Raw genomic sequence first — 12110 nt, 5'->3', positions numbered from 1 at the left:
AAGTTCTAGGGTGAGCCTTTGCCTGATCTTACTCAATATCGTAGCGTTGTTGGTGCCTTGCATTATGTTACCTTGACCCAACCAGATGTGACATTCGTAGTAAACAAGGTGTGCTAATTTCTCCAGAATTCTACTAATGATCATTAGACAACTGTCAAACATATTCTGTGTTACCTAAAAGGTATAATTAATTTTAGGCTCTCTTTTGCTGCTACTACCCTAAGTTTCTTATGGCATACTCTAATGTTGACTGGATTGATTGTCTTAATGACTGCTGCTCTACCGGTGGTTATGGTATTTTCTTTGGTTCTCATTTGATTTCTTAGAGTGCTAAAAACAATTCACCATTGCGTAGTCCAACACTAAAGCTGAAATTCACTCCTTAGCTAATATTACATCTGAATTATTATGGCTTTAGTCTCCCTTATGTGATTTGGGTGTCCACCAGTCCTCTCTGCCTGTTCTCTATTGTGACAATATTGGTGCTATGTATTTAGCTGTGCATCTAATATTTCATGCTTGTACCAAGCACATTGAAGTTGATTTTCATTTTTTGTGGGATCATATTCTTCGCAAAACTTTAACAGTCCAATATATCTCTACTAATGATCAACTTGTTGATATGTTTATAAAACTCCTTTCCTCCACCCACTTTGACTATTTCTTGTCCAAGCTTCATGTGCTTCCAACCCAGTTTCACTTGAGGAGGCATATTAAGGAAGGTTATTCTAAGTAGAATAGTGTGAAAGAGGAAAAGTCTAAGATTGGCAACTCTCCAAGGATAGAAGATTCTAATGAAGGATTTATTCCCTGATTAGAAACAATTGAAATAAGAAATAGCTTATTTAAAAAATAATGTACATAAGCAATTACCTATTCTTTTCTTTCTTTCTTTCTATTATTATTATTTTATTCTTTTGTATATATTATACTCATGAGGTTCTGGTTGATACATACAAGAAATACAATTTACTTTGCATTATTCTCTTACTCTCAAGAGAGTTCTTTGTTTTATTCTTGTTCTTTAACTCTCAACAACAACAAGTCCAATCGTAACACTAGTGACCTTAGTAATGGAGAACTGATCCATTGATCACATAGACAAGAAAATCTACTTAGTTAGCATGTAAAGTTGTTCATGTAATTATTCTGAGACATTTTTTATTCAATAGGCTAATTGAGTTCTATGCAAAGTGTGGTAAGTTATATTTTATGCTCCACGTGTTTGAAGAAGATGCCTAAAAAGAATATTTATTCATGGGACATTATTGTTAGTTCACTTTGCAAAGCTGGAGAATTACAAAAAACAGAACATTTGTTCTTTGAAATGCTCGAGAGGAATACTTTCTTGTGAAATGCAATTATTCTTTTCGTGCATGTGAACCTCAAGGTTGTAGTAGAGTGTTTTGTTCAACTGGGTATATGGGTTCATTGCCCTGTTGTAGTAGGGGTAAGTATGGCTTTATTGCCCAGATGAGCAAGGGTCGCCACCTCAAGAAGTGGCCTACAGAGTTTTGTGTTGACAATGTACTCCAGCCTATTGACGGAAAGAAGTTCAACTTTACAAAAGTTAGGCAAGAGGAGGTGCTTTTCCCTTTAGTAATTATTCTTTCCAAGAACATGGGGAAAATTTGGTGGTAGTTGTTTTTGTTGTTGTCTAATTAGTTGGTAAAGTTGTTCGTGCTCAAGTAATCGTTAATGGTCTATTGTCAGACATTCTTTAATTTCTTGCCTCATTTTTAAACCCGATGAGCAGTTAATCAACGCAAAAGGCTTGAAAGGCCTGTGTGCAGAAAGGCCATTGATCTTTTCAAACCAAAGTTTGCAGAGAAGGCACTTGAACTAGGTTCTGATTGATTGGTTCTGTGGTTATATTTCTCTAGGATTTGTGGTTCTAGGATAATGAAGAGGAGAGGAGGGAAAACAAAAACCATGGATTGTGGGTAGGGATGTTAAAATTTCAAATTTTATTGATGCTAAATTGAAATCTCTTTTGAAATTTGTTGAACTATATTTTAAAAAGGGATTATAGTTGATAAGGGCAACTTTTGTGCCCTAATATCAATAAAAATAATCATTTTAATATAATTTTTAAAATAGATTAACTTTTGTGCCCTAATATTAACTTTTTAAAATAGATCAACTTTCCTCCTCCAAACCACTTCTGCCCTAGCCCCGCAAATCTCAATGACTACCATCCATCAGCTCTACCACCACCCACCTTCGTCTGCTTCGATGACCAAGAAGATGAAGATCTCCAGATTGACCTTCGCCCCAGCCCCACGACCTTCTTTTGGCCCATTCAACAACAACAGCCCCACACTGTTTACATGAGCGTTTTCTTAGAAAACAATATTTTACATGAGCAGCACTGTTTGATATTAAGGCCCAAAACATTATTTTACATGAACAACAGCAGCCCTATGACCTTCTCCAGATTGACAGAAAACAATATTTTACATGAACATTGCCAGAGGTGGGCATAGGTAATGGCGATGACAATGATAATGATTGTCATTGAGGTTTGTAGGACTAGGGTGGAAATGATTTGGAGGAGGAAGAAGATGAAGAGTGATTTTGCCCTTATTTAATATATATTTTAAAGGAACCATAGAAAGCAAAATCGATCACAAAAGGGTAATTTTGGGTTTTAAAAGATTATATGCATCATGTGGACATTTGAACGGATTATGATTAAATATTATTAGATACTAAGGGGGGATTTAATAGGTAGGGATAGAGTTAGCCAATTTTTTTAAACTTAGGGGTACTTTAATAAATTTGCCAACTTACCTCAATTTTGTAGAAACCGAAATGCCCCCCGTCTTTTCAGGTAATCACGATGAACCTGAATTTTGTTATTTCCCGGAGAATACTGGAAGAAAGTGATAACGAATGAAAGCCCAGTCGAGGGTGATGAGTGAACGTCCTCGAACATTGGAAGGACCCAGAAACCGTACCTCTGCCAATTCAGGGTCTCAAGCTTAATGAGGATGCTAACGTGCACTTCTGGTTCAACTTCCTCCCTGAAGTAATCAGATGGCTACTACAGCTCCAACGTTTCTCTTGGCCTACGACCTTAATCCCCTTCCCTTCGCATCCTCGGCCACCAAAGTTAAATACCCACTAACCCTTTCTTCATGGGTAAGTGTCAAAACCTATCTTTTGTTTCAATTTCTGAAGAAAAAAATGCAGAAAACCTGTATCTTTTTAATGTGAATTTGCAGAGCCTGAGGTCGTTTGGGAGTAAAAATTGTCCTCGGTTAATGGGTTGTCCTCAGGCATCCATTTCAAGAAGAGGGGAAGGTGAATTTATGTATCAGTTGCTATTTATTTTCTAGGTATTTTGGTTTCACGTTTTTGATGATGCTTCTTATGACTAATTTTATAGGGACTTTCGATCCTGAGCTGCGGTCAGTTCTTGAACTTGCTACTGACTCTGAATTGTATGAGCTCGAAAGGATTCTCTTTGGCCCAAGGTGTGTTTTTGCCATCTCAATCTGTAGTTTTCTTCTCTTGTCTCTTTTTAGCAATAGCAAATTCTCCTGGTGATGCTCAAGTGTGAACTTCCTTTCTGATTGTTTTCATCCCATTTGTGTTCAGCTACTTTAGCCCTTTACTAAAATCAATAACGAGTAGAGCTGATAATGATTACATAATGATTGGAGAGGACAACGAGGAGCGCCAGGACTTTATAGAACTTCTGGAGTCACGGTTCTTGTTCCTTGCAGCAGATGCCCGATCTACATTAAGGTTGTACGCTATACTATTCGTGGTAGGGTGAATTTAAATTTGGGTTCAAGTTCTCTGTTTCTAGGTGGCTGTGAAATGGCATTTATGATTAATTATGCAAGTGGTTTATCTCAGTTATAGCCAATGTTGCCAAATGCCTAAGGTTTGTTGTTGAGGTCCTATGATTCAATCCTTTTTTCTAGAAACCTTACATTTGTTGTTTGAATCTTACGTGTTTATTTGTGAAGCTTATAACTTATCTAGTTTATGCAATTCACATCAATTGGCTGGGACTTTTTTACTTTCTTTTTGAGAAAGGGTAATGATTTCGTTCAGCAAAAAGAGATGAACATGAGAGGATGTACAGAAAAAAAGGCACAGGGCTAAAAAACAAAAAACACAAGCCCTTCACATCTCAGGAAGTCTATCTGCACTATACAAAAAATGTCATCTTTGAACCTGATTTAGCTAAAAAGTCATCTCTTTGGTTAAGCTCTCTAGGATCCATTTGAAACTGCAACCAAGGAAGGAGGTGAACTCGCTTATTTCAAGAAAAAATTTGGCAAGCTGCCAGGGGCTATTTTCTGAATTAGTGACTGAACCAATCACATTCCTGAAATCTCTCTCAAGTAACAAAGGTATTGTCTGCATTGCTTTAGCAATTCTGAGACCAGCCAGTAGGGCTCTCACTTCAGCTTCTGAGGCATCTCTAGCAGCAGCCGGGCCAGTAAAACTGTAAAAGCCCATATCACAGTGTCATTAACATCTAGGATAACTCTCCCAAGTCCTGCTTTGACTTCAGGTAAGGCTTTTAAACTACCATCAAATTGTAAGATAAAGCTGTAGCTGGCCTAGGAGTAAGAGTGCAGCTGGGAGTTCCACATCTCAACAAAGTTTCTATCTTGAACACAATAGCTGATCCCTGCAAAGTGCTTACTGGTAAGCATCCAGGAGTTCACCAGGGCCAAGATGTGTCTTTTGATGCCTTATACAGGGTTGCATTTATTTTCAAAAAATTTCTTGTTCCTCTCCTCCCAAATTCGCCACATAACTGTGTGAATAATTGCTTTCTAATAGAGTCTGCCCCTGTTTCCCAAATTGATGTCCTTCCATTGATGCATGAAGTCACAAATGCTGTTGGGTGGGGCCCAATAAAAGTTGCCATTCCAACAATGATGGGAATAACTGCCAAATGCCTCAGGGATTTCCCGTCTTGCAGACAAAGGGGGAAGTGTGAGGAGAGATGTAAAGCTGATATTTTCTCCTCTGCTGAAGGTTGTCGTAGGTGTTGATACACATGAACAGCCTCCCAGATAAAGAAAGAGACTCTAGGAGGAACAGAGAACCGAGAACCTAGGGGAGCCAAACCTTTCTATCCAAAAAGAGGGAGTGGGTCCAAAAGTCAGGTGGTGGAAGAAGGATCTTGAGGTAAAAGACATAAAAATACCATTTTGGGTAAGGGACTGACTACCTCATCTGGGACAACGGGGAAAGGAAGATGTCTTCTAAGTCGGACAACAAAGTGGATACTTCCAAAATTTCCTTGGTAAAATTTCTACTAAAATTAAAGTTATGGGTTGGTCCATTGTTGTCACAAGAGAGGACAGTAGAGACAGAATCTTGCTTATTTAGGACTAGTCTAAATAGGATAGGGAAGGATTCACTAAGAGGGTGGTGGTCCCATGAAAGGTCAGTCCAAAAATTGATGACATTGCCATCCCCTAAGCTGAACTGAATGTGAGGCAAGAAAAAAGGAAAGGTTTTGGCAATACCTTTCCAAGGGTGATGGGTTGAGAAGTGATAGAGCAATTACGAGCTGCCCTTACCAACAACATCCTCACCATATTTAATTATTTACTATGGAATATAGAGGCCGAAAAAGAGCCAGGCTCCTTATCCGATCTCCATTGCAATTTTCCAAGCAAGGTTATGTTCCTTTTCTCTTTTGGACCTAGTCCCAGGTCAACTTCCTTCTTCGGCTTGCAAACAATTCCCTAGTCTAGTTGATTAAGTGATCTTTTTTCTTTCCTTCTCAACCTCCATTCCACAAGAAATCCCATTATAGCTTTTCAAGATTGTTGAGGTTTTAGATAGTTTTGTGCAGTTTGTAGCGGTAGTTTTTGATTATTTATTGTTTAGATAGGAAGTGGGGACCACAACACTCTTGTTGGGTCCTTTTTGAGCAGTTATTTTAAGTGTTTTATGTGTTAGCCTCCCTATAAGGGCATATTGGTCTTTGTACTCTTTATTATTTTAAACTATAAATAATTGTGAAGAGGGCAGTTTCTCTCAAACTCTTTTATTCTCTTTCTTCTCTCTTTCTTTCTTCTTCAAGAAATACTCTTTTTCTTTTATAGATTTTTATTTCAGCAATCTTCTACTCGGTATTAGAGCTCGGCTAGGGTTTCTTGAAGTTCTTCCATGCAGTCCTAAATCATCCAATTGCATGAGGAGATAAAGGGCTGATTGATCTACTTCAGATTGTCTAGTTCTTGGATTTTTTGGTGTTTTCTAGTCATCAGGAGGGTTATCTATGTTTTGGCATCAAAATTAGGAAGAATTGGAGTGCGGGGAAGAGTCCTAATCAAGTTGGACTATTCAATTTTGATCTAATCTTGGGCGCTTAGGTATCGCTGGACTTCTCTAGGTTTTCTATAGGGGGCGGTTAGATTTCTGGGAATTTCTGAGCCCTCTGGAATGACTGATTCATATTTCTCTCTGGTGGGAGACAATGGGAGGAGAGACTTCTTCTGGAAAGGTCTGTTACCCTTGTGTGTGAGATCAATTTGATCTTGGAGGCTTTCTACTTGGTTATTTCCTGGTTTTAAGCAGTTTGAAGTTAAATGGAGAATTAGAGTATCGAGCAGAAGTTTGCCAGTAACATGGGTCTGGGTGTTGGAGGTAGTAGTGATATTTTTTGGTTTTGAATCATTACTACAATGAATTTTGATGGTACAAATTACCTAGAATGGGCACAATTAGCTAAGATGGCTATTAGTGCTTGTGGGAAATTGGGGAGGAGAAGAAACCTGATACAGATCCCTTCCGGTGGGTATAGGAGAATTACATGGTGATGGCTTAGCTGTGTAACTTTGTTACCTTACATTGGTAAAAATTTCTTGTGGGCTAATATTGCAAAGGAGATTTGGGATGGAGTGACTAAAACCTATTCCCAGAAACAAAATGTAGGTAGAGCCTATCAGTTAAGGAATCAGGTGATTGGTACAAAACATGGAGATAGACTTCTTGCCATGTATTTCTCCACACTGAAAACTCTTTGGCAGGAGATAGACCCAAGGTTCAAGGTATCGGATACGCCTAGCGTATCAGGAAGGCAATTTTAAGATACGTATGGAGATACACTTTGGATATGCATGCGTATCGGTGAAAGATTAAGATACGCAAAGATACACATAGGAACACTATAAAAACTTCAATATAACATAAAAATACATCAATAACACTAAATATAAGGCTTTAATAAGATATATATATATATATATATACACATTAAATTAATATGTTTTAATAGAATTTATAGAACCGCATCATACTCAAATACAATTAAATATTGTTTATTATTAATTCTGAAAATTACAAAAAATTAAAAAAAATCATATTTGAACGACAAATGTCAAATGATCTATGGATATGATAGATCAGCCATATATTAAGAATATATTCAGTCCTTAGGGCTATATCATAACAAAATGTAATTAAATATTATTTATTATTAATTCTAAAAATTACAAAAAAAAATTTCAAAAAAATCATATTTGAATACAAATGTCAAATGATCTATGGATATGATAGATCAGCCATATATTAAGAGTATATTCAGTGTTTATGGACAAACCATAATAAGAAATAATTAATTAATATTTATTTTTAATTCTGAAAATTACAAAAAAATCATATTTGAATGATAAATGTCAAATGATCTATGGATATGATTGGTCAGCCATATATTAAGAATATATTCAGTGTTTATGGACAAATCATAATAAAAAATAATTAGTTAATATTTATTTTTAATTCTGAAGATTACAAAAAAATTCAAAAGAAAAAAAATCATATTTGAATGATAAATTTCAAATGATCTATGGATATGATAGATCAGCCATATATTAAGAATATATTCAGTTCTCATGGACATCATAATAAAAATAATTAACTAATATTTATTTTTAATTCTGAAAATTACAAAAAAGAAAATCGTATTTGAATGATAAATGTCAAATTATCTATGGATATGATAGATCAGTCATATATTAAGAATATATTCAGTGTTTATGGACAAATCAAATAAAAAATAATTAATTAATATTTATTTTTAATTTCGAAAATTACAAAAAAAAAAGAAATTTATTTAAAGAATAAATGCCAAAATGCCAAATGATCTATGAATATGATAGATCAGCCATAGATCTACAATACATTCAGTCATTATGGACAAATCATAATAAAAGATAAATAATTAATATTTATTTTTTATTTCCGAAAATTATAAAAAAAATAAAAAAAGCAAATATTAAATAGAAAATTTCAAATCTTACATGGATATGGTAGATCATCCATACGTTTCTAACATATTAAGTTCTTACATTCAAATAAAAAAACAAGCATTTTTTTTTAATTTTTATTTTTCCATATTTCTTCATAAAAATCCATAGATCTACACATATAATAAAAAAAAAATTGTTGTTTTTGACATGGGAAATGTAGATCAGCTAAGTTTAGAGCACTTCCAAGCATTCAAACAAGAAAGAAACAACAAACCAAAGAGATTAAATGAAAAAAAAAATGAAAACTCACCTATTTTTGCAATATTTTCCAAAACTTCAAAAATCTTCCCAAAACTTCAAGTTTGATGCATTTTTGTTGTTTTTTTTGGTAGATCTAGCAGTCTAGGCAAGTACGTGAGAGGTTTGGGAGGGAGAGAAGGCTTTTTTTTTTTGGGAGAAAGAAACCTTTCTCCAGTTCAAACTTTTTGTTTTCCGCCTGTGTCGTTTTGGGGGCATATCGATACGCCCCCGTATCGGTGGTGTATTGACCGATATGCCACCGAAACGGGTGATACGGTACCGATACGGTTGAATAGATACGCAACACATGATTTGTTGCGTATCCCGTATCTTATATTAAAAGATACGATATGATGTGCTCCGTATCGAGCATATCGTATTGAAATTTTAAACCTTGGATAGACCACTTAGAAACTGTGATTTGGGAGAGTATGAAGGATGCAACAACCTATCAGGGGTTGGTAGAAAAGAATAGGGTTTTTGAGTTCTTGGCTGGGCTGAACCCTGTATTCAACATTGCCAGGCCAAACCTCCTTTCTAGAGAAAGTGTGATTCTTTCTCAAGTTTATGCCTTTGTCTTTGGAGAGGAGAGCAGGAGGAATGCCATGTTGAGACAACCTGGGATTGATCAGTCTGCTATGATTAGTACAGTCAAATCTAAGCCAAATGGAGATAGGGGGAGGACAAGAAGGACTTGGTGTGTGACTATTGCAAGAAGACAAAGTATACTAGAGACACTTGTTGGAAGCTTTACTCTCATCTCATACCAGCTCGGGTCAAGAACAAGAAGGGAAATGCAAATGTGGCAATTACAGGAGACTCTTCAAGACCCCTTTCCCAAGTTGATTTGGACTCCATTGCAGTAGCAGCAGTGAGAACTGTAACATCTTCAACATCATTCATAAGGGATGAAGGAATATATTCCTTGAGAAGGATACTGCCCTTTCCTACTTCCTTGGTTTTCAATGCTGTGTTGCTACTGTGCAATACCTCTTCGAGGATGAGGGTCTTTGTTTTGACCCTGAGTTATTCCCTCCACTTGTTTGCTGCAGTGAAAACTCTTTCTGTTTCCTTCCCATTCTTCCTGCCTTGCATGTTTTCAGTCGATCATCTTCACAAGATCTCTCACATTTTTTGCATTGCGGAAACTGAAAGTCTTCTCTATGATTATGATTTTAATAACATTGGTTATAGCAAGTATCATGCCATTTCTAGCACATTGATTAACAGATTACCAATTCGTTGAGTGGAACTGAGTTTTTAGTCCTTGATTGATGATAATGGACATTTATCTTGACATCCATCAAATTTCTTGCTCCTTTTTTGGTTTGATTTTGGCATTAGTTTATTTATTAATTTGTTTTTCCTTCAATTGATTTCATGTGAATCCATTTTTAGAGGCATCTTTTGAGTAATTGATTTGGTAATGATCTTATCATTTTCCATTGTTACTGAAGGGGTTGGAGGCCATCCTATAGAGATGTTTTGCTTGGTGTAAGAAGAAAATTAAAAATACCCTGTTCAAGCAAACTTTCAACAGAAGACCTGGAAGCAGAAATTTTTCTTCATCTCTTGCAGGATCACTTAAGGTATTTTCTCAAAACACTTGGGCAAAAGCTTTATGGTTTATTAGTGGATGTAAATGACAAGAAGACTCAAGGAAACGACAGTTGTATTTTGGTAAATCAATGAAACCACAGTTGGTTTCTTAAATTTTCCTTCAGCACCTTCGGATGTTTCTTTGTCTGTGTGTATGAAGAGGGATAATTAATACTGATTATGCTATTAGCAGCATTGATGGTTTAGGTTGTTAAATAAAGGTTTGCATTTTGAAAAAATGTGTATAAACTATTCTTTGCATATCATAAGATGGGCATTAGTGTTTATTCAAATAACTTCTGGCGTCAAAGATGAATGTTTTGCTCAATTTGTTTAGAAGATCAGCAAACAAACCATCAGGTTCACTTGATTGGGAGGGAGTGAACAGGGATGCATTGTACTGCAGATCTGCCATTATGGCCCAGACCCTATGTGATCTTTTGGTGTACTTAGATTGTGGGTGATCATAACTTGCCAAAGCATCTAAATCACAATTCACTGAATTTCTACTGGATAAAAGAAACTAAGGAAGCTTCTGTAATTTTTCCTTGTGAGTTGGTGACATGCCACTTCCTGCTCATGTTTTCATTTTTGTTTAGATGGCACATTACAGAAATGATAACCTTCAAGTTTGTTATTTGGAAGTTCAACCAACTTGTCACCTCTCACACTCACACCCACAAATTGGTCTTGTACCATTGTCACCACCAAGAATACCAAGCACACCATGTAAAGGAGGCAACACATAAGAAAAAGAAGAAAGAAATATTATTTATAGTTTTTAAAGCTTATAGGCAATTCTAGGAAATTAGGGGTGCAACTTGGGTGGGCTCAAGTTGAGAATTTGTCAAAAAATAAAATTTTTCGTTATCAATAACCATCTATCAAAAAAATAAAAATCTGTATCAATAGTATTTTGAATCTATTATTTTCAATATTGTAAAAATAATAAATTAATAGAGCAATTTCATATCAAATTAGAAACTAGAGAAGGCTATGATTTTATATACTAAAAATTTAAGATAGAAATTGAGGAAAAGAGAGAAAAGAACAAGGGATGTAAAACCTCCATAATCCTTTACATGGTAATAATAATATTATAATAAGGTGTCTACCTTGTGACTTTTGTCACCTTGGTAGGTTTGGTTTCATAAACAAACATTTTTGATGGTCAAGGCCTTCAATCTAAGCACCTAACCAAGGTCACCTAGTCTCTCTTTTTTTCCCTAAAGATAAATAAAGAAGAAAATTTATTGAAAAGGAAAATAGGCTACAACATCTTGGTGAAGAGGAGTGTTAGGACCTCATCGGCTAGCCCAGAAGACAGCCTAGAGGCCCAAGCCCATTATGATGGAGTCCTGATACCAGGCGTGGAGAAGGCTACAAAAGTCGAGCACCAAAGGCGATAGCCCACAACCTTCAGCTGAGTCTACACTAGAAGATTCCCTCGCCATGTTAGGTGATCCATTTGACCCTGCACATGGGATATCCCTGGTTAGTTATAAAAGTAGAAATCATTGATTGCTGATTTAGTTGAATTCCTTGTGAAGGGAAAGAAGAGGAAGATGAAGATTTCAGCAGTAGAGAAGAAAAGAGGAGAAAAGAGTAGGAAGTCAACCAGGATTCTTAGATTAACCCTAGCTGCCAACCCCTCATTATAATTTATACTTAACCTGAAGGATGAGATATTACAAGGATGCTCTTAGTAGGGTGGTTACTAATGTAGCTGAACAGTTACAACTTAAAAATATAAACCAATGGGCCTAAAGCCCAAGAACTTCCTAACTAAATAACTTAAAATAAGAAAAAAAAACTAGGCCCAACTCAACACTCCCCCTCAAGTTGGGAGTAAATGTCACACATTCCCAACTTGCGTAGATCATGCTCTAGCTTGTTCTTTGCAACACCTTTTGTGAGAACATCAGCGAGTTGCAGATTAGAAGCAATGTATGGAAGACAAACTTCTCTGGAAGT

At 36.0% G+C, this 12110-nt stretch overlaps 1 protein-coding gene across 2 annotated transcripts in view; it reads left to right on the top strand.

The window, feature by feature from the left end:
• The first annotated feature begins 2804 nt into the window (after nt 1–2804).
• Nucleotides 2805–12110, top strand: part of LOC148855386 (uncharacterized) — a 47253-nt gene continuing 37947 nt past the window's right edge. For both annotated transcript variants that reach the window (XM_088982807.1, XM_088982808.1), the window contains exons 1-5: nt 2805–3144; nt 3228–3306; nt 3392–3479; nt 3604–3753; nt 9995–10126. In XM_088982807.1, coding sequence (XP_088838933.1) covers nt 3040–3144; nt 3228–3306; nt 3392–3479; nt 3604–3753; nt 9995–10126 — 554 coding nt within the window. In that variant the 5' untranslated portion in view covers nt 2805–3039. The remainder of the gene's footprint in view (nt 3145–3227; nt 3307–3391; nt 3480–3603; nt 3754–9994; nt 10127–12110) is intronic.

The sequence above is a fragment of the Nelumbo lutea genome, chromosome 4 (assembly GCF_056320005.1).
Source record: "Nelumbo lutea isolate HS-2025 chromosome 4, American lotus-T2T, whole genome shotgun sequence".
In the NCBI taxonomy this organism is placed as follows: Eukaryota; Viridiplantae; Streptophyta; class Magnoliopsida; order Proteales; family Nelumbonaceae; genus Nelumbo; species Nelumbo lutea.
Note: the sequence above shows the minus strand (reverse complement) of the source record. Positions and strands in the feature narration are given on the sequence as shown.